The following is a 19,604-nucleotide window of genomic DNA, read 5'->3' as shown; positions in this document are numbered from 1 at the left end:
GGATGTTTAGAGTACTGAGAAGATAGTATATATGTCTAGGTCAGGTACAGGTATGGAAGTTGAGTTCGTCTTGATAGTCAATGTCCCTACATGTATCTACGACACATGAGAAGACACCGTAACACCATCCCGCTGCTAAGCCAATAAGCTTGCGCGTGCGCTTCATCGGGATATTAATACTAACCGCTATAAAGTTTATCGGAGTTTATTCAGTCAAGGCGCAATTTTCTTGTTATCATATTTGGGTACATACCTCCCCAAGTAGTGGGTAGCTATGCAGTCATGCTACAGTACAGCAATAAGAAACCTTGGAAACATTTGGGAAATTGTGTCTTCTCTATTGAGCAGCACTCGTGGGATTGACATCACAACATACGGGCACGGCAGATATACATGGAACGGCTTTTGCGATTGATGCTCGTGAGAATATAAAACTGTGGCGCCAAAAAGGGAAACGGCCCATGAGAGACTACATGTACTGGCGGAAGAAGAACGGGGAAAAAAAGAACCTTGAAAAAGAAAGAAAAAAACACCTTGCAAGATTCGCTCGCTTGAGATACCCGGAGGTGATGACGACTCCAAAGTCTGGCGCATTGATGCAGGCGATATTATAATGTTGGTGGACTCCGTCGTTGAGGGAGTGTGATTTGGCGCGGGTAATTATAGCCACATGGAAGCCACATGAATGGGATTGAAGCGCAATCAAAACTCCAGTGAAGTCGATGGGATAAGCGCCACATCCGCTGTAGCTTTGCCGGCGCACTGGATGGCCAGAGTTTACCGCTTTGTCAGTGCACCCGGACATTTACATACATGTACTCTAGGTCGGGATTCGAGTCGGCAGCTTCCGGTGGACGGAGAAAAAAACATGAACCTGCGGAACTCTGGTGGAGGAGCATCAGGCAAATCAGGCAAATCCCCTGTCAAGCCACAAAATCCGGCACGGTGCAATTCGATTCCAGATGGCGCTAAAAACACCACCTGGGCACCCATTTGACAGCGCGTCTACAGGGGGTTTGACGCCCACCGGCAGGGGCCTCCCGGTATCTTACAGGGGCAGGAGTGCTAATCAGCCAATCCGAGAGCGCCAACGGACTTCCCCTGGTCGGTTGGTAGCATCTGCAAAACGCCACAAAAACAGCCACCACCTCCAAATCTATCCGATCGGTCTCGTCTCGAGAGTCTCTGTTGACGTTTTCCTTGGGATCTCTCTGTTCCTCTGCGTCAACTAGAGGGCTAAATCGGGGGGACACGCAAGCAAGCAGAAGAAAGAATCGTCATGGCATTGATTAATTTCCGCAGCTCGTCATCAAGACGCCCTGCTTTCGCATATTAAACGCAGCGGCCGACTGGATCGAAAATGCATTCGACTTCCCTCGCCAGACAACGCCCTCTCCTCTACAAAAAACTCCTTGACATTCCCAATCTCTTTACTCACATCTTCTCTGCGTCTTCCAACACTACCAACAACAACAACAACAACAACAACAACAAGCTCCAAACATGGCTCTCGTCAGTCGCATCTGGCAATGCTTCAACCCGCCCACGCCCCCAAAGAGCAGCGATGCTATAAGATTCGGCGTTTTGGGAGCGGCTGGCATTGCGTAAGTCCATCAATGCCCTTTTCCAATAACATGTTTGGCTAATTAATACATGACGACAGCCCCCTTGCCCTCTTCAACCCTGCCAAGTCACATCCCGAAGTCATCATCCAGGCCATCAGTGCCCGTGATCGCAAAAAGGCTGAGGCGTATGCAAAATCTCACGGCATCCCAGACATCAAAGACACCTATCAAGGTAGACAAGCATCAATCCCTCCCATCAGAACCAAGCTAACTCTCTGTCAGAAATCCTCGACGATCCCAACATTGATGCCATCTTTATCCCCTTGCCCAACGGCCTCCACTTCGAGTGGGCTGTCCGCGCCATTCGAGCCGGCAAGCATGTCCTTCTCGAGAAGCCCTCCGTGTCTAACTCGACCGAGGCGGAGATTCTCTTCAATCTGCCAGAGCTGGACCAACCCAACGGACCTGTGCTTCTCGAGGCCTTTCACAGTCGCTTCCACCCTTCTTGGGCCCTGTTCCACTCCCTTGTCGACCCCACCGAAATCGAGCACATTGAGACTCGGTCCATGATCCCCTGGTGGGCCAGTAGCAAAGACCAGATTCACTTCAACTACAACCTGTCTGGAGGCTCCATCATGGCCATGGGTACTTATAACTTTGCCGCTCTCCGTCTGCTCTTTGGAGAAACCCCCGAGGAATGCCTTAGTTGCGATGTCAAGTCGTATACCGATGGCATCCACGACAAGTGTGACTACGAAGTCAAGGCTACCTTACGCTTTCCCAATGGCGGTACAGGCGTCGCATCCACCACCCTAATGGGTGAGACCATCATTAAGCCCTCTTGGGTCGTTGTCACCACCAAGAAAGCTATCATCCCCAACAGTAGTCTGCCGGCTGGCCAGCAGCAGTACCAGAGGCGCGAGCTGACGCTTCAGGGCCTCGTCCACGGTGTCTTCTGGCACCGCATCGATATCAAGGAAATTAATGAGATCTGCACCAATGAGGGCGCTGTTGTTAAGAAGTGGGAAAAGACGACCTCTCGTAAGGCTTACACCTGGGAAGAAGCCGGTGGGGAGTTTGCCGATTTACCGGGCGAGGTCCACTGGATGTCGTACAGACATCAGCTGGAGCAGTTTGTTAACAAGGTCAAGGGTCGCAAGACGCAGCAGTGGATCGAAAGAGAGGACTCTATTGCCCAGATGAAGATGATTGACATGGCATATGAGAAGAGCGGACTAGGGCCCCGGCCGACGAGTTCGTTCCGGTAATGTTGGTGGACGTGTTAATGTTGACCCTTCTGGCATTGATGCGGAGTTAGAGGCCCTTTCTTTACATCTTCCCTATCCGTTCTGATATACCATTATCCCTTTGTCTATTATCTACATTTTGTTTGTCTACATACTTGGGACCAGCTTAGATAATCTGGCATCCTCATCTAATTTCCATACATGTATCACATCTATAGCAACGAATACTATATCCCCTGAAAACATAAGTACGACAGTTTTTCTCTCTCTACATTTTGCTATGGATCGTTGTACAAAGGTACCAAAGTAAGAGACGTTCCTTTACCTACAGTACCTTATTATACAAAGCTACCCAATGTACCTGTCCAGCTGGATGATGTCTAGAACCGTACACTCAGACATACGCAACGGAGAATCGGGAGAGTAGGAACTCCAAAATGGCGCTTCAATATCCAATCTCAGCAAAACAGGGAGATAGTGGCTTAACCAAAGCGGTTGACTTTGGTATCATACATTTCAAGTCATGCTTGCCCATAATTTTCTCGGCGGCAATTTCGCCAATCACGTATGCGCTGGCTTGGGTGTGATTGCTATACACAAAGTTAAGTTCAACTTCTGCCGGAAAGCTTCACTCGCGTTACCGAAGCTTACCGCAAAAATCACGGGAAAGATGCTCATATCTGCGACGCGCAGGTTCTCAACGCCGATGACGCGGAAGTCCGGTCCAACGCAGGCGTGTTAAAACAAATGGAACTCAAAACAAACAATGTCAAGCTCCATCTTGCATCCTCAAACCACGCGCGACTATTACATGCCTCAAAGCACAGCCTCACTGCTTCATTTGTGCCGCATCTGTAGCTTCTTGCTTTGCTTCTTTAATGGGACAAAATTCCAACGCTAAAAACGGCCAAAATCGAATTCGACTGGCAATTCGCTCTTCTTGCCCGGCGTCACCGCCCTGTGATGTAGTTGAACCTCTTTTTTTTGGTGTTTACCTGCACCCGTCTATCAGCCAATAATAAACACACAACTCCAACGCCTCTCCAAGCAACGATGCGTGAAAAATATGCCCGTTGATTCGCCGCATTTTCTGCAATAATATTAGCATCACACGCGACCAAAAAACCTTGAGGGGCAGAGCGGCAAAATATGCAGAACAAACTGTGTCCAATGTATAAATAGGTATAGAATGGTCGGCAGACGAAGACCGAATAAGTTTTTGTGTAGTGAGGACTGAAAAAAAAAAAAAAAAACTCTGCAAGCGATGGATATGATGCGATGGTTGAAGGAGAAAACTGGCGCTGAGTGCAAGAGGTGGGAGCCGTGCTAGATATAGGGAGTGACTGTTCAGCACCCCAAGTTGGCTGTTCAGAATCCTATTTTTAAATTTGAAGCAGCCTGGGTAGTAATGACAGCAGATATTAGAGGAATATATGGATAGTAGCAGATAGCACCTATCGATAGTAGTAGAAATTAGCCATAGTAGCAGAAGTTAGCGATAGTAGCAGATACTCCAGGAACGGGACAACGCAACAACCTGCTGGCACCCCAAAAAATCGGTGACGGACAGTCGAAAACGGGACAGGCCCGAAAAGAACCCGGCGAAAGACTGCCTTATATGTGGCACAAATGAAGCAGTGAGGCTGTGTTTTGAGGCATGCAATACTCGCGCGTGGTTGGACGATGCAAGATGGCATTGTTTGTTTGGGTGCCATTTGTTTTAACCGCCTGGGGTGTCAACCTACATTGCGTGCTATTGGTTAGCTCCGCCCCTACAGCCGTCTTTCCGTCAAACAGAATCCGGGCCACAGGTGACCACAGGTGATTCGGTCTTGATGATCAAATTGGGAGGTACGCTGAATCGGCCATTACCCGTAGGCCGTTGTACGACGTCGCGGCAAGGACGCCCAGTCCAAGATCTCCAGAGCTAACATCTTGCAACATAGGAAGTTTTTAATTATATGATGTTAGCCTAACGATAGCCAATTGACGATTCGTGAATATACTTACACTATATTGCTCTGCTACGCTAGAGAGGAGCTCCAAGCCAGGCGTCTATGTCGAAGGGAGAGATACATGGACAGGTCCGCATGTATCGGTATCTGAATTTGCGGCTGCTGAAGTCCCAGCCAAGAACGTTGATGGTTGTAGAGCCGCCAAGCCCACGGCCTCGGTCCATCAGAATCTCTCATCCGTTAGTTCGGGCTCAGGAGCACTTTTGTATCTATAGGTCATTGGTGTAGCGCCATCAGAGTTCCAGAGCGTCATTCTTTGACCGAGAACCCTATGGGCAAGCCCGTTGTTTTCCACGCCGGCCTCGAGTAGAAGCACGTGAGGCGCTGATGATGCCTTGGCCAAGCGAGAGGCTATGACACAACCAGCAGGGTCAGCTATATTCCACTGATCAGTGCATATAATGGAGCCACGTCATGAGTGAAGTCGGATATTACCCCTTACAACGATGAAGTCGAACGATGGGTTTGATGCCATGATGTACGTATTGCCTACATGTACTACTAGGTAGTAGATGGCTGATCAATTGACTCTTGGAAGGTTCTGAAGATATATTCATAGATAACGGACCATGTCTGATTCTTAAAGATGCAACATCATGCGCCTCCCCTGGTTCCTCCGTGTAAGAACTCTCGGATGAGACGTATTGACCATACGATTTGAGTTTACACAGAGCCTTGTATTAGTACAAAGGAAAATGCTGCCCAGCTGCTACACACAGCTACCTATGTAATGATAAAGAAAACACAGTGCTGCTTTCTATAAATATATCTTCAGTACTGTACCTCGAAGTTGTCTCTAACCTCGCTGCTAAAAGCATAGATGGAAGCATTACAATCTGGAACCCAATAATAACCCCGCCACCCCAGCTGCAACTAGAAAAGCCCGCTAAAGCCAGGCCGCTGCCGGCTCAGATTCCGACAATCCGACCATTACCCCTAGGCCCGCCCCTAAACCGCCTTTGCACTGGCTCGACCAACACCCAAACACCATATTACAGTAGTGCTAGGTAGAAACCCAGCCCGTCCGACCGCTATAAGGACCACGGCTGGAGTACAAGTCAGGGAATCATTTGATCTAGCCACCGCAACGAGGTCATCATCATTTTGAAGGGAAATCTTGTCTTGTTTCTTCTTCCATCTAGACTTGAAGAATTATTCCTCGTTTATATCAACGAGCCGGGCTTTGGCAGGGTTAGTCACTAAGCCTAGGTACCTAGCTAGTATCAATTGATCACGGGCCAGTCAAACGCCCTCGTCAAAATGATAATACGCTGTCTGAGACATCATCATCAGGCCATAATCATAGGGCAGATGCATGTCCCCCTTGTTAGCTGAGTCTGTTAACTTGGGGCATCCATGCCCACTAACGCTGTCAATTACCGCCAGCTTATGCACACGTAGGATTCACGCGTTTGCTCTTCAGACTGATTGGATCTTAGGTAGCATCGAGCTGACTAATCTGCTAAGCGAACAGGAGAGACAATACAGCACCTTACCTAGTCTACCACGGAATCCTGCCAGCTGATTGTTTGCAATCTTGGAAATGCCGAAGCAGTCCGCCGGTCTGTTATTGACGAGGCCAAAAGCGGTGCGCTTCTTGTTGAATTGCTGATTTGCGCTTCTCCATCCCGGCAGCGGAGTTCAATCGCTGCTAGAAATGGTCTCCAGCTCTCACCGAGGCCAGCGGGCCCGAGCCTGCCAGAATTGCAGCCGGTGAGATTCTCCCCTGGTTTGGTTTCTACCCGATGTTTTTGGCCATTGCCAGCTAACTGAATCAATCGTGGATAAAGGAGGAAAAAGAGATGTAAGTTGGTACCTTGTGTTGTGAAATCGCCGTCAGATGCTCATGTTTGTGATGTGCGCTTCTCCAGGCAGTGGAACGAGGCCGCAGTGTTCTCTGTGCACTCAAAGCGGGACAAATTGCGTCTATCCTTCCTTCACCCAGAAGCCTGGCCCAAGAAAGGGATACAAGAAAGAAACATCCACGAATGATAATACAAATGGTGAGCGCACTTGATTTGCATCTACAACTTGAACGCATCCAGCGCGTCCAGCGGCTTCTGACCCACCCTAACTAGAGCTGCAAGCGCCCCAAGAAACACAGCCTTCAGGCTCAAAACACCAGGACGTATTGAATGGCGAATGGGGGGAAGGATGGACTCCAAATACCTCGGAGCAGATGGCTTGGTCTCAATCCTCCTTCTCCGAGGACACATTTGTGCCTTCTTTGCTCCTGGACCCGACGCTTGAGACCACAGCATTAGCGTCGTGGAGCGATTCTCCTGCAGAGTACTCTGTTCTTCCTCCCAGCACGCTCATCATTCATCTAATAGACGTCTTCTTTGACCATGTCCATCCGCAGATACGTCTGCTTCACCAGCCGAGTTTTGTCGACTGGGTTGGAAGCGGCTCGTACGTGATGGACGAGCACGCAACCCTGATCCTGACAAGCATGTTTTCTGTGGCGGCAAGATACACCGAGCATCCTGAAGTCGACCTCTTTGATCGTATGTTATTGCGCCGGGCATCCGCTAATAGCGGCACGCCAGAGGAAGTCTACTACAAGAACCGCAAGCGATGGGAACGCGGGAAAGGCTTCCTTAGTCAGGCAAACCGGCTCCTCATAAGCGAAACCTCGAGAATGGACAAGCTGGAGCCTGGAAACGGCGAGACACAGAGGCCTTCAATTAGGGTCGTGCAAGCTGCCGCCATCATCACGTTTGCGCAAATGGGAATTGGGCTTAGCAGTCGAACGTATTCCCTGTTGTCAACGGCGGTGCAATTGGCCCATGACTGTGGCCTGGATCAGGTTGATGGCAATGATGAAATAATTCTCACGCCGGGGGGCACCGATTTCGACGCCTGCAAGTCTATCTGGGCTAAGAAAGAGGAGCTACGGCGCACCTGGTGGGTTATCGCCTATCTAGAGAATTTTGTATGCGTTACAAAAGAGAGGCCGCGCATGATTGATTGGGGGAAATGCAAGACGAAGCTTCCTTGTGACGACAAGGATTGGTTCCAAGGGCGTCATTGTTCATCAGATTTCCTACCAGCGAGCCTCGACGACCTGCGAGCGTCTCTGACAGTATCGCCTCAACTCTCGGTTCTGGCGTTTCGGCTCAGGACGATGCATCTTGGGGCGAAGATGCTCGAAGCGGCCATGAACAACGACAGTGAGCTTGAATCACACAATATCCTTACCAAGATTGAAGAGTGCGCTACGTTTTACAAGCAGAATATGCCCACAGAATCGAAAACGGAATATGATTGGCAGTACAATGTCTCGACAGACTATCTCCATCTACGCTTATTGCTCGAATCGCAAGTCTCGACATGCCCCATCCCAGCAGGTTTGCCACTGACCAGAATCTAGTTTCTTTGCCATCTCGAACAAGATTCGCGGTTTTAAAGACGCAAAACCCTCCGACATCTTTGAATACTGTCGCGATTTGTCCCGCCAGCGACGGCAGGGCAGTAACAGTACTGCATCGCCCGGTGCCAAGGCGTTTTCTCTGGCGCTGTCTGCATCCGAGACCGTTTGCTCCATTCTTCGCGATTCGTCCGCCGAAGATGTGGCTCGCTTGTGCCCCTACCTTGCCTACGTTCTATGGGTGCCCGCATGCCTCCAGTTACTCGTCAAGCTATTCACTCGAGCCGATCCAGAACTGGCGGAGAAGGCGTCGCTGTCCTTGCAAACCTTGATCATGACACTGGAACGATTTGGGGAATTCTCGGCCCTTGGCCAATTCGTGCTGAGTATGTTGCAATGGGATGTAAACAGAACATGAACTGATGGACGACATATAGGTTCTTTCCGGCGGTACGAAGAAAAGTTGACTGATATCCAGTGGACTGACGGCAAACCGAATGACGACGACCGCTGGATCGTATCGCGTGTCTTGCGCTTTCCAGGTCACATCGACGCTTCATTTCTACAGGAGGCGAATTCAATCGACCATTCAGAAGCCCCGATAGATCCTGCTCTCGCTCTTTACCAGCTACCCAACACACAGTCTAGTACAGAGGCAGAGATTCTCCAAGGTGAAATTGCAAGCGTTAACTATCTCGCCGAAGACCCAATCTGGATATGGCCAGAGGCCTACACTGAATTCTAATTCGCGACGCTGCTTCTGCAAGATATCGGACATGTGTGATAAAATTATACCAGTTACTTTGTACAGATGATCGTCTTGAACTTCTAGCATGCGAGCCTCTAGACTACACTCCATGTCGCCTGAACATCTCCCGATAGATCGAGCTGCATCAAGCACTCCTCATTTTCGTCCAGTGCTCGACAAATGACTTGTGCCTGCTCTTTAATTCTCTTGGCCAGCGCTGGACGCAATGCCCGGTATCGTTCGTTCGTTCATTCGTTTTGAGCCTGGGTGGGCTGAAGGAAATTCTTGGACCATGTTTTATGGCGTATTGGCTCGAAAGGTTGCCTTGTTGGCATATCTCAATGGGAAAGATTGTCAGATTAGGATCGGAATCGTCTCAAAGGGTAGAATACAAGATAAAATACAAGACGAACTCACTTTTAGATCACATACACAGCTCCATTTAGAGCGTGTTGACTGTGTTCAAGCGGGAGCAGGATCCTTCGTCGGGGATTTTGATCAGGTGCGGCGGGATCCATGCATCACGTGTATTCGTGGAGGATGATGGCAACCAATTCAGGGATAGCCGGCGCATGGTTAAAGATGCTGATCACAAACCGTCTTTCATTTCGGGTGGACTGTTCAGGTGCTGTGTCGGGCAAACTGGTTGTGTCTTGTAGTGTCGGGCGGACCATCTTCTGACGGGCCATCTTGGGATGACACGAGAAGAAAACTCCCGCTCAGGTGGAAACTACGAGCTTACTGCTGCTTAGAATCTATCATTCACATAATATTGAAACTATGATGGCTAAAAGAATCCCACCCCGCTGTTCAACTTGGTGCATGACGGCAGTTGACGCTTTTCCCTCGATCGAATCGCCTCCCTCCCTACGCCATGGCTACCGAACACCCGCCGACTGAGGCTGCGTACGCACGCAAAATACGACGGCCTGATTTCAAGAAAGAAGAAGCGTTACGACCGCCGTGGGATGATGTCGCGCCAACCTTGGTTCAAACTCCAGAGCCCGGACCTTTGGCTCCGGTCCAAACCACACCCATGCGCGTGTCTCAGCCTCTGCCGCGACGGCCAAACACATCGCCATCGACCCCTTTACTTCAGACCGTAAGATCATGGACAATGGAAAATTGCTCGTGAGCGGAGTGGTTCCGCCGCTCATTGCATTCATCTCAACGCGGAGCCACGACGGCACGAGCGAGAATCTAGCGCCCATGAGCTTCTTCTTCCAAATGGTCAACGTAGACCCGCCCATCTTGGTTGTTGGGCTGTCGAGCTCAATGGCCGAAGCTAAGGATACGTCAATCGACCTCTTGTAGGCGAGAGAGTCGTCATAAACATGGTTAGCGAAGGCTTCATCGAGGCCATCAATGCCACCAGCATGAGTGCGCCCTAGGTGTCTTCGAGTGCGATATTGCTGGCCTGACTCCTGTGCATGGTTGCAAACGGTGTCGTGCGCGCGCGTCAAGGAATCTGTCTTTAGTATAGAAGCTCGTCTAGAGAGTGTTCGCGAGTTCTCGAGCCGCAACACTCCTGGGGTCAAGACGGGTTGCCTCGTGTTCGTTGAAGCTACCCGCTTTTGGGCGAGAGAGGATGCTATCAATGAGAGCAAGAAGCATCTAGATCCTGCAGTCCGTCTCACAACTTCCCGTACCCCAATGAAACCACTTCCATATTTTCTCTGAAAGAGAAATTACTTTTGTTGCTTACTTGTAATCTAGGTGCTGCGTCCCATGAGTAGGTTAGGAGGTCTGACATTCGGCAAAACAAGCCAAATGATTGAACTGATGAGGCCCGATTTTGAAAACGACTTGAATGGATTCGAGGGCAGGCCAAAGTTGGAAAGGCCAAGCAACAGTAGTAAGGGGATTGGATACCTATGTATTTTCGGGCACTGTGTAGCTCTAGACCAACATAGCCAACAGATTGGATCTGAATATATGTCTCAGGCTAAAAGGAGTTGAAAGCCTTCTATATTGCAGTATCATTGTTCTATTAATAAAGGCTGCGAAAGGGCTGAAGTCGGTCTTGGGATCATTCAGCGGTGTATCGAGACGCTGGTCGTCAATGATGCCGAGAACAAACTCTTGCATCGTGTTTCAATGAAACCAAGGCAGCGGATGCGTGTTTCCGGCGACTTACCAGCGTGGTCCGACGCAGGCAAAGTCAATCACAGCAGTTCCAGGGACCTTGCTAAAGGAGGGAGCTGTCAGAACGACAAAGACTGAGGGATCGGCGTGGCCGTAGCGGATGTTGGCGATGGTGTCGAAGCGGGCCAAGTCGTATTTGTAAGGATAGAGCGTGCCTTGCCAGCTGACGACATTGAAAGGGGATGTGGGTTGGGAACAACACCAGAGTTGAGTGTTTAGACGCGAGACTATGTTCCATCCCGACGCCTCGTTGACAACGGCGATCTGATCACCATTCGGCCCCTTTTCCACGCGGCCCTCGAAAAATGCCTTTGGTATATGAAAGTCGTATGAATTGGCCAGACCAGTCGTTCCGATGATGCCGAGTTCAGGCAGCTGGAAGTGACCCTAATAGAGCTCGCAGATGTAACCGCGGCACGGCTTCCCATCAGGCAGTGTCACACGATACCTAATGCCGCGCGGAATCACGACAATCTCGTTGTGCCTGACTAGCATCTTGCCAAGCATCGTCGTGATATTAAGCGACCCGAACTGCGGGACAATAAGAGCCTCGCCGTCCAGACTGCTGAAGACGGTTTGCGGATCCATACCCTTGTGAACGTTAAAGAACCAGATGGAGAGGCCCGTCTTCCGCTGAGGGTCGTCATTGCTGCCTACCAAGCGCTGTGTAATCCAGTCTCCCTTCTCCGGCCACGGAACGGTGGGCCATGACACGGCGTTTGGAGTGAGGCTCTTGGCCGGGGGTGGATTGGCGTATTCGAGATGGTGGTTCCACTGAGTGAATTCATGATGCTCATGGGAGGATTCAATGCGATACATGTATGTGTATAGATTATGCGCTCACGGGCCGACTAAAGACGTTCCTGACATTTTCTCCGTTGGCAGTCCGAGAGGGGGCAGTTGCGCATGGTTATTGGGAATAGGAACCGCGCCGGGAACGGCCTCGGATCTGTGACCCAAGCATCAGATATGACTCGTTTTCTATACTTTCGGAGGGAACTGAACTTCCCTGAAGTGGTTTTCAAGCCCTTCATGATGGCTGTACTTTTCCTTTACCGCGAAATCTGTCACGAGATGCATCTTTCACTCTTGTTGCTAAAGTATTGAAACTTGTTGGAATTGTTGATTGGAGGGGCGTTGTAGACAGTATGCTTTACTTGGATGGTAAATTGAGGTCGACTGCTTCTCTCATTCATAAGTTTAATAGTATTATAGTCCCTCAGCAGTAAAGACAAAATCTTTTTATCCGCGAGCGGGGAGATTCATTAGGCACGGCGGCATATCTAATGTTGGAGAGCGGCGTATCATGAAGCGGCATATCATTCGGCAATCGAAGAGGCCTGTATAATTGTTATTTGAGCGGCCAAACTGGGTATAGAGAAGATCATGGAGACATCTACGTCCATTTGCCGTTATCCTCAAGTCTTCTGTTAAGGTTATTGGACCACCTGTCCCTTGCACGTTTATTGATTGTAGGGAATCACACAGTCTCAAACTGCGTAGAGCTGCCGAAACCAATGGCCAAGCCGTAGTCAAAACTTCCTGAGCTTCTCGGTGGTCAGTTTGATGATGGGCCTTTGGTTGGCCCAGGATATCGGTCGGACTCCCAGCAAGGCGTCGCTGACGAGCAAGGACGTTTCTTCTACCAAGATGGCGAAACAGTGAGCTTTTCCATCGGCAAGTTGTCTATCGGCTCCGCGGGGGGCTGCTCATTGGCGCTCGCCGCGCTCCGCGATAGTGGCACCGAGCTGAGGAAACTGGACTTGACACTTCCAGAGACGGTCAACCGAGCGTGTTTCGTCCAGAGCTTGGCAACGCAGAGGAACCTCGGAGACGGCGTGTATATCGACGATACCGTACGCGATGTTGTGAGTGGACATGTGGATGGTATATCGTTCACTTCCGATATCCACACCTTTGTGCAAGCCCCGGCTGTCCAAGCCGTCTTCAGCGAGCTTGGGCGCCGTTTTCGAGGAGTAGAAGAAGCTCGAAACCATCTGCGACGTGCTCAGGCGGGTATAAAGGTCCTCAGAAACGTGAAAATCCCCACCCGCGATGGGCGTCATCTCCTCGCGGACGTATTGCACCCAAATAAAGCTGGAAGGTATCCTGTCTTGATGAGGCTTAGGATCTACGGTAGGGCGTTCCGCATAGGGGCCATCTTTGACGACGCAGATCGTGAGACAAGTGAGAAGCGCGAGGATGCCTGGTTTCAGGGAGATCGGCAACACTTGCATCCTTACTGGAGATTCAGTGATAACGCCGCAAGCGCCTGTCCATCTGTTTGGGTTTCCCGCGGCTATATCGTGGCATTGGTGGATGGGCGAGGCGTAGGCAATGTCCCGGGCAAATTGAATCCCTACTCGAAACAAAAGACTCGGGACTATTACGACGCCATTGAATGGGCAGCCAAACAGCCCTGGAGTGATGGAAATATCGGCCGCTACTGGCGCCTCATACAACGCAACGACCCAGTGGCATGTATGTAGCCGCGTTACATCCGCCCTCCCTGAAAGCAATAGCTTCGACTTCTGCAGATGGCGATATCCGTGACCTATCATACCCTGGTGGGATATTTCTCGAAGCTACCGTCGCTGGTGGTGGAATGAACTGGTGTTGCCGGTCAAGCTCCCCGATACTAAGGTTGAAAATTATGTTGGTAGCCTTCAGAGTCATCCGTAGGCCGACAAGTATTATCAGGGTGAAGGGGCTCTCTCTGCCAACTTCCCCAGCATCGACATACCCGTTTTAGCGGCTGTAAGAATGGCCAGCACAATTCACCCTCGTTCTGGATTCGAGGCTTCGAGTCTCTCTTCGCGCGTCAAAAAGCTCATGGACGCTGTTTACCCTGGCTACATGTATAAAGGCTTCCAACCTGACCTGGAGGCTTTCTGCGACCAGTAACTCAAGGGGAAGAAACTGTACAAGGAGCTGCCAACGGCGCGCATGGCGCCGACCCGGCCCGCCCCCATTACCGAATATCGCGAGCTGTTGTTGGAAGCCGCAAACACGGGTGTTGGACACATCTCTTCTGGCGTACCCAGCCAGGATGGAGTTGCTGAATATTCGAGTGACGTAGGTAATGGGAACAAAGTAATGCCCATGGCCGTTTTCGAATCAGCTCCGCCGAGGGAAGCTCTCGAGTTGGTGGACCATTTCCGGGCAACACTGTGGGCATCGTCCACAACATCTAACGCCGACGTTTTCGTTGCTCTTCATGTCATTGATGGAGACCGAGAGGTTTCGTACTGCACGTACGAGCCGGGATCTGTCGCCCCATTGACTTGGAGATGCCTCAAAGTCTCTCGTCGAGCGACCGATCCTGAGCGGAGCACGAAAGAACGCCCCTGGCACACTCATCGGCGCGAAGATACCTAGCCCTTCGTCCCGGGAGAAGTGTTCAAGATTGATGTCGAGATAATGCCAGCCACTGGACGTGTTCAAAGGGGAAATTGGCTGCGCATCAAGAATCTCGCCGGTGGGCCCTGTATGTCCGCGGGATGGGAGCGCGAGTACGATGCATCGTATCATGCCGGCGTCATTAATCGCATCTTGACTGGAACTTCATTTCCCAGCTCCATTGCGATTCCTGTTGTTCCTCGCCAGGACTTGTAGATGGTCAAGGCTTGTAGCCAAGTATAGGTATGTTTCCTCATCAAGCCGAGTTTAGAGGCCCGGAGTGATGCCAATACTGCTGGTTTCTTCATACATAGGTATGTACGTAGTATGTACCTGCCTGTACTCAATGGCGCAAGATTTTTCGAGGAAGGCGTAAATGAACAAGCGTTGAATTTTTCACTGACCCAGAAGAAGGAATCGCCTGATATCCGCCGGATGCGTGTGCCATGCTGAGGTTGGGCCTATGCGTACCATGGAGAACAGTATGATCGTTTTCGATGCCAAAAAAGATGCATCGCATATTAGCCTACCATTGTTGTTTCTTCTACGGAATAGCAAGAGTTTATAATCAATAATTTAGAGCTGCTGTTCCAACAAGCCGCCTTTCGAGCTCAACCGGTGTTTCGCCGGCCCGGTTAGCTCAATCGGTAGAGCGTGAGACTCTTACGAGACACACGTTCTGATGTCGCGATATCTCAAGGTTGCGGGTTCGACCCCCGCATTGGGCTTTTCCTATACAAGCACCTGGTTGGGAGCTCAAGGTGGTTTATTTTTTTGTTAATTTTTTTTAATCTTTTTGACTTGCTTCTATGTATAAAACTGGGCGTATCTGCCATTTGCATTTGCCGCGATGCGATTTTACACCAAAGATAACGATTTAATAGTAGGTACACACAATATTTTGCATTCTTCACGTAGCCTCTTCTCCTCCGACTAACTTCCATATATGCGAACCCGTACGAAAGCAACATCGCAGTCGAAACCCAAAATGCGCATATAAGTAACTACCTGTAATATGCTTCCACGTTGAATATTCTTCATCCAGTTTGCTCGCAGTGGAAATGAGGCTTCGAGGTCATTGAGATTCCAGATATTAGTGTGAAGTCGGAACTCTTGAGAGCCGTAGACGCTGCTCTGCACTTCAAAGCTATCCGAATACCCTCCTTCAAAATGAGTGCGTACCTCGATCCGAGCTTCTTTAGAGCCAAAATAAGGGCCTGGGCCCTTAAAGCGCTTCCAGGGTCGGTTCCTTGACACTGTCTCAACGATTTTTTGGATCGGTAATTGAACCGTGTCATCAATAGCGACTTGAAGCAGTCCTTTATATGGGTGATCATCATAGCTGTGATCATCATAGCTGTTTGCTGTCACGGGGGCGTCACGTTTCCCCCAATATTTTTGTTTTGTTATCACAGAATTCGCAAGACTCGTCTCAATAAAATTGACAGGATACGGAGATGATTCTGATTGAACCGCGGGCCACTGCAGCGCTGGAGTTGCATTATTTTGAATCAGCGTGTCAATCATCGTCTTTGAACCAAGCTCATAAGCATAGTCAAGGGCTTTCTTTCCGTTATCACAAGGGAGATTAACATCAAGCCCTTGATTGATAGCCTGTTTAAGTTGAGCGACACAACCCCGTCTGACAAGGTAATGCAATAATTGTGCATTTTTTGGCCATTTTTCCACATTCGAACCTAGAACTCTTGTTAAGCCGTCCTCGACTAACAGGTCCATAGCAATGTCAAGAAGCGATTTATCATTATATGGTTGTCTGAGTGTCATGTCCATACCATGATCTAGGAGAAGACTTTTGAGTTCATTCCTTTCATGATAGAGGATCAAAACCTGGCTTATTAGATGTTGCGCGCGGCCGTTGGTCCCATATAAGTTGACATGAGCTCCTTGGCTAAGCAATATCTTCGCTATTTCCGGTTGATCGTATAAGATTGTAAGCCCTAATGGGGTCGCTGGGATCGGATTTTTGACCGGAAAACATGTTTCGTAATCATTGATGGTCTTTGTAAAAGCCGAGAGGCCAAAAACCACTATCCAATGGACGCCATTAATATTGCCCGGTGTAAGACCGTAGCGCTCGAGCGCTCCGACCGAGGGAAACAAAGGTCTGGGGGCCTGAAGTGACTTTGCCAGCATCATCTCTGCCACTTCATGTTTAACAACATCATTCCACCGATAGAATGGAGCCTTGAGAAACTCCTCAGTACTCTTCCAGAGCTGAGTATTTTCTACAAGTAGACGCTTCAGGTCCCACCCCCAGTATTTAGCTGCGTAAGGAATGAGCGGATGGCGTGTCCGAAAGTCATCTTTTGAGTCAGCATCGGCTAGTGGTTCCATCATACATCCTAGCAACAAATATTTCATCAAAATGGTCGGAATGTACTCGCGAATGCTTGGAAACCACTCCTGTCGCGTTTCTCCCTTAAGAAGATACTCGGCAACTGTTCTATGGCCAATACTGACCATTCCGGATTCAGTGTCGACAATCAGTAGCTCGCCACATAGAGCGTCAAGGCCCATCAAATCCTCCTTTTCCTTGTCGTAATCGGTATCTTCGAGATCAACGGCCAATGCTTGTCTCAAATGCTTTTCTTGTAGGAAACCATTGGCATAAGCCACCCAAAACAAGGCTTGAATGGCCCGACATGGGAGCGAATTAGATGTCTGTTGAATAGCTGCCTCAGATAGCCGCTTTAATCCTGTACTATAGGCTTCAGAGGCTGTCCTTGGAAATTTTCTGATGATATTCCAGCATTCCGTTTCATTCGTTGCTCTCAGCACTTCGTCCATGTACAGTTTCGCCATTAAAAAAGATCCACTACATTTGCAAATCAATTCTCGGATAACGTCTTCGACAAATTCGGCCATATCGAGGCCCTTAAAAAGTATTTGCTGTGTTCGTTGGACCCTCTCGTGTAAATATAGGTTGATATCGGAATCACTTGCTTCTAGGTTGAATCTTGGTTTCCCTTCAAATAGAGATTTGATCTTGGCATAAGGGCGAGACGTAATCAGTAAGCGGCATTGATTGCTTCGCTCTTGGATCTCCATAAGACGCTGCACCACGTCGTGTTGGTATTGCCCGGGAATTTCATCAAGACCATCCAGTATCAATACCACTGACCCGACTAGGGTTATTGTCTGGACAAATGCCTCCATCTTCAGTTTGATGGCGTTTGTGTACGATGCAAATCCACCAGACGAAAGGTCTGCTCGCCATTGCTTAATGAGTGCAGAGTCAAATACAAGCTCCGGTGTATACTTGACTAGCTGGACCCAAAGGCTCATCACAACATCCATGTGGTCTTCGAGGAGACTCATTGTCTCATAATCACAATGGACACGTGCCACACAGAAAGCTGGAGGGTTGCCTGCCTCTTTTCTGAGGGTGTCGCCAATATGAACCCTGCTTTTTGTCAGCCAGACCCTTGTACAAAAGAGATTTACATCCTCACGCGAGACCGGTTTTACCAGTGCCTTCTGTTTTCTTATTAGAGCCTTTCAACCAAAGCCATGCGAGAGTAAATGACTTACGAATTCCACTGATCCAAAGAAACCCTTTCTCTGAATTCTTCCATTCTACACCCTCTTGCGTATTCCAGAACTCTTTACATGTTCCAGGCGTGATGAACTGAACTTGTTGAGGCGCCGCTGATAATTTTTTCTCGAGATCAGGTGTAAGCCTTTCGATAATTTCGTCAATCTCATGCTCTGCGGGTGCCCGCTGAGCCGCCAGTCGTAAGCCAAGTTCGCTGTCCAATTCATCTATTTTCTTCAGCGCTGCCTCGATGTATTCTTTCTGTTTCGGCCAAACGATATTCGCCATGCTTTCTCTCGGAGAGTTTTCATCCGGTTTAAATTTCTCCTTCAAATCATTCATGTAGGGGACCAGCTGGTCTAAAATGTGTTGGTAACTGTCCTGATCGTCGTCACTACACTGAATGCAGGCTTTCTCCAATTTCTCTAATGTCGCCCCCAGGCCCTCGAATTGTCGGCACAATTGCCCTTTCTCGTTGGTAGCATCTTCAACAACACTCGCGTGTTCGATTACTTGATAAGTAGCACGTACAATGCTAATTGCGTTGTTGAAATCAAGCATGTTTAAGAACGAGGTTGGAAGCACAAGTATTATTTATTGAAGAGGTAGCTTAGTGGGAGTGCAGTTATAGGGATCTTGGATTTTTTTTTTAAACAAACAAACAAGAATAATTTGAGATTGAGCAACGGAAGAGCTGGGATAATTAAGCAATTCGAATTTAATCATCAGGCATCGATTAGGCAGAGATTACCAAGGCGCCAATGCATGCGAGGGAGGTTAATGGTGTGCTCATCGGATCAAGATCACGCCGGAACATATGTATCTAGGTACTCGCAAATCATGAAGGTACACACACTCCCGGGGTCTGTCGAGAGCCTGCAGTGCAATGCAATTTGTGTCAGCGTATGATGCAGTGTGAATGGCTTTTGTGTATTGGGGAGCATCTGCTTGATGGGTGTAGATACAGGTATCAATGTATGGCGTCTACACGCAGGCTTCCTGAGTGTCTGGATTCGTTTTCCGTATCATTGCAGGGCCATGGATTATCATTTTACAAAAGTATCGTTTCCTAATTTGCATTGAAAGTTATATTATGCCTTATCGAAGCTTGTAATCATGTACATGTATACACGTACTCTGTATGCTCCCTCATCAAGCCAATTCTAGATTCACAGTTTTTGGAAGCTCTGCATTGCAAGGAACTTGAAGTCTAACGCAGGCCTTCAATAGCGTCCACAGCCCCACCCACACTTGGTGCTTGCACGGTTGTCCAGGGAGTGGTGAGGTCTCGTGATTAAGCGGGGTTTCATTCTTGCACACCGACTGCTCCTCCAGCTTGTGTCAACAGTACTTGCTGCAGAAAGAGAATTCTCACGTTGTCTTTCATGGTTTCTTCTTCTTCTTCTTCTTCTTCTTCTTCTTTTTTTTTTTTTCCAAGAGTTAATTTTGCAGTGCCATTGTGCGCATGGAAGTGCAGTTACACAGTGGGCCATGATGGAAGTAATAGAACACGCAAACAGATGATGCATGAGAATGAGCAGAGCAGAGCACACGTCTTG

The 19,604-nt window shown here is 49.1% G+C and overlaps 7 protein-coding genes across 7 annotated transcripts; 4 read left to right on the top strand and 3 right to left on the bottom strand.

Moving 5' to 3' along the window:
* Positions 1–1,503: 1,503 nt before the first annotated feature.
* TRIVIDRAFT_29113 (uncharacterized protein) lies at positions 1,504–2,833 on the top strand (the record flags this gene model as incomplete). The annotated part of the gene is made up of 3 exons (XM_014101257.1): positions 1,504–1,604; positions 1,664–1,797; positions 1,848–2,833. 3 exons carry the CDS (start codon positions 1,504–1,506, stop codon positions 2,831–2,833), a joined length of 1,221 nt encoding a protein of 406 aa, XP_013956732.1.
* A 2,580-nt stretch (positions 2,834–5,413) lies between these two features.
* TRIVIDRAFT_209165 (uncharacterized protein) lies at positions 5,414–9,373 on the top strand (the record flags this gene model as incomplete). Its single annotated transcript, XM_014101256.1, has 9 exons — positions 5,414–5,447; positions 5,603–5,834; positions 5,970–6,018; positions 6,328–6,540; positions 6,593–6,631; positions 6,699–6,830; positions 6,906–8,177; positions 8,239–8,583; positions 8,635–9,373. 3 exons carry the CDS (start codon positions 7,007–7,009, stop codon positions 8,940–8,942), a joined length of 1,824 nt encoding a protein of 607 aa, XP_013956731.1.
* Positions 9,374–9,819: 446 nt separating this feature from the next.
* Positions 9,820–10,259, top strand: TRIVIDRAFT_221782 (uncharacterized protein; the record flags this gene model as incomplete). Its single annotated transcript, XM_014101255.1, has 2 exons — positions 9,820–9,851; positions 9,947–10,259. The coding sequence occupies 2 exons, from the start codon at positions 9,820–9,822 to the stop codon at positions 10,257–10,259; spliced, it is 345 nt and encodes a 114-aa protein (XP_013956730.1).
* Positions 10,260–11,078: 819 nt separating this feature from the next.
* On the bottom strand, positions 11,079–11,909 carry TRIVIDRAFT_221781 (uncharacterized protein; the record flags this gene model as incomplete). Its single annotated transcript, XM_014101254.1, has 2 exons — positions 11,079–11,477; positions 11,559–11,909. 2 exons carry the CDS (start codon positions 11,907–11,909, stop codon positions 11,079–11,081), a joined length of 750 nt encoding a protein of 249 aa, XP_013956729.1.
* Positions 11,910–12,202: 293 nt separating this feature from the next.
* TRIVIDRAFT_212892 (uncharacterized protein) lies at positions 12,203–13,027 on the bottom strand (the record flags this gene model as incomplete). The annotated part of the gene is made up of 1 exon (XM_014101253.1): positions 12,203–13,027. One exon carries the CDS (start codon positions 12,968–12,970, stop codon positions 12,800–12,802), a length of 171 nt encoding a protein of 56 aa, XP_013956728.1.
* Positions 13,028–14,128: 1,101 nt separating this feature from the next.
* Positions 14,129–14,973, top strand: TRIVIDRAFT_212891 (uncharacterized protein; the record flags this gene model as incomplete). Its single annotated transcript, XM_014101252.1, has 1 exon — positions 14,129–14,973. The coding sequence occupies one exon, from the start codon at positions 14,187–14,189 to the stop codon at positions 14,466–14,468; it is 282 nt and encodes a 93-aa protein (XP_013956727.1).
* A 449-nt stretch (positions 14,974–15,422) lies between these two features.
* Positions 15,423–18,606, bottom strand: TRIVIDRAFT_60638 (uncharacterized protein; the record flags this gene model as incomplete). The annotated part of the gene is made up of 3 exons (XM_014101251.1): positions 15,423–17,913; positions 17,963–17,987; positions 18,042–18,606. 3 exons carry the CDS (start codon positions 18,604–18,606, stop codon positions 15,423–15,425), a joined length of 3,081 nt encoding a protein of 1,026 aa, XP_013956726.1.
* Positions 18,607–19,604: the final 998 nt, after the last annotated feature.

Source organism: Trichoderma virens (assembly GCF_000170995.1).
Source record: "Trichoderma virens Gv29-8 chromosome Unknown TRIVIscaffold_6, whole genome shotgun sequence".
NCBI lineage: Eukaryota > Fungi > Ascomycota > Sordariomycetes > Hypocreales > Hypocreaceae > Trichoderma > Trichoderma virens.
Note: the sequence above shows the minus strand (reverse complement) of the source record. Positions and strands in the feature narration are given on the sequence as shown.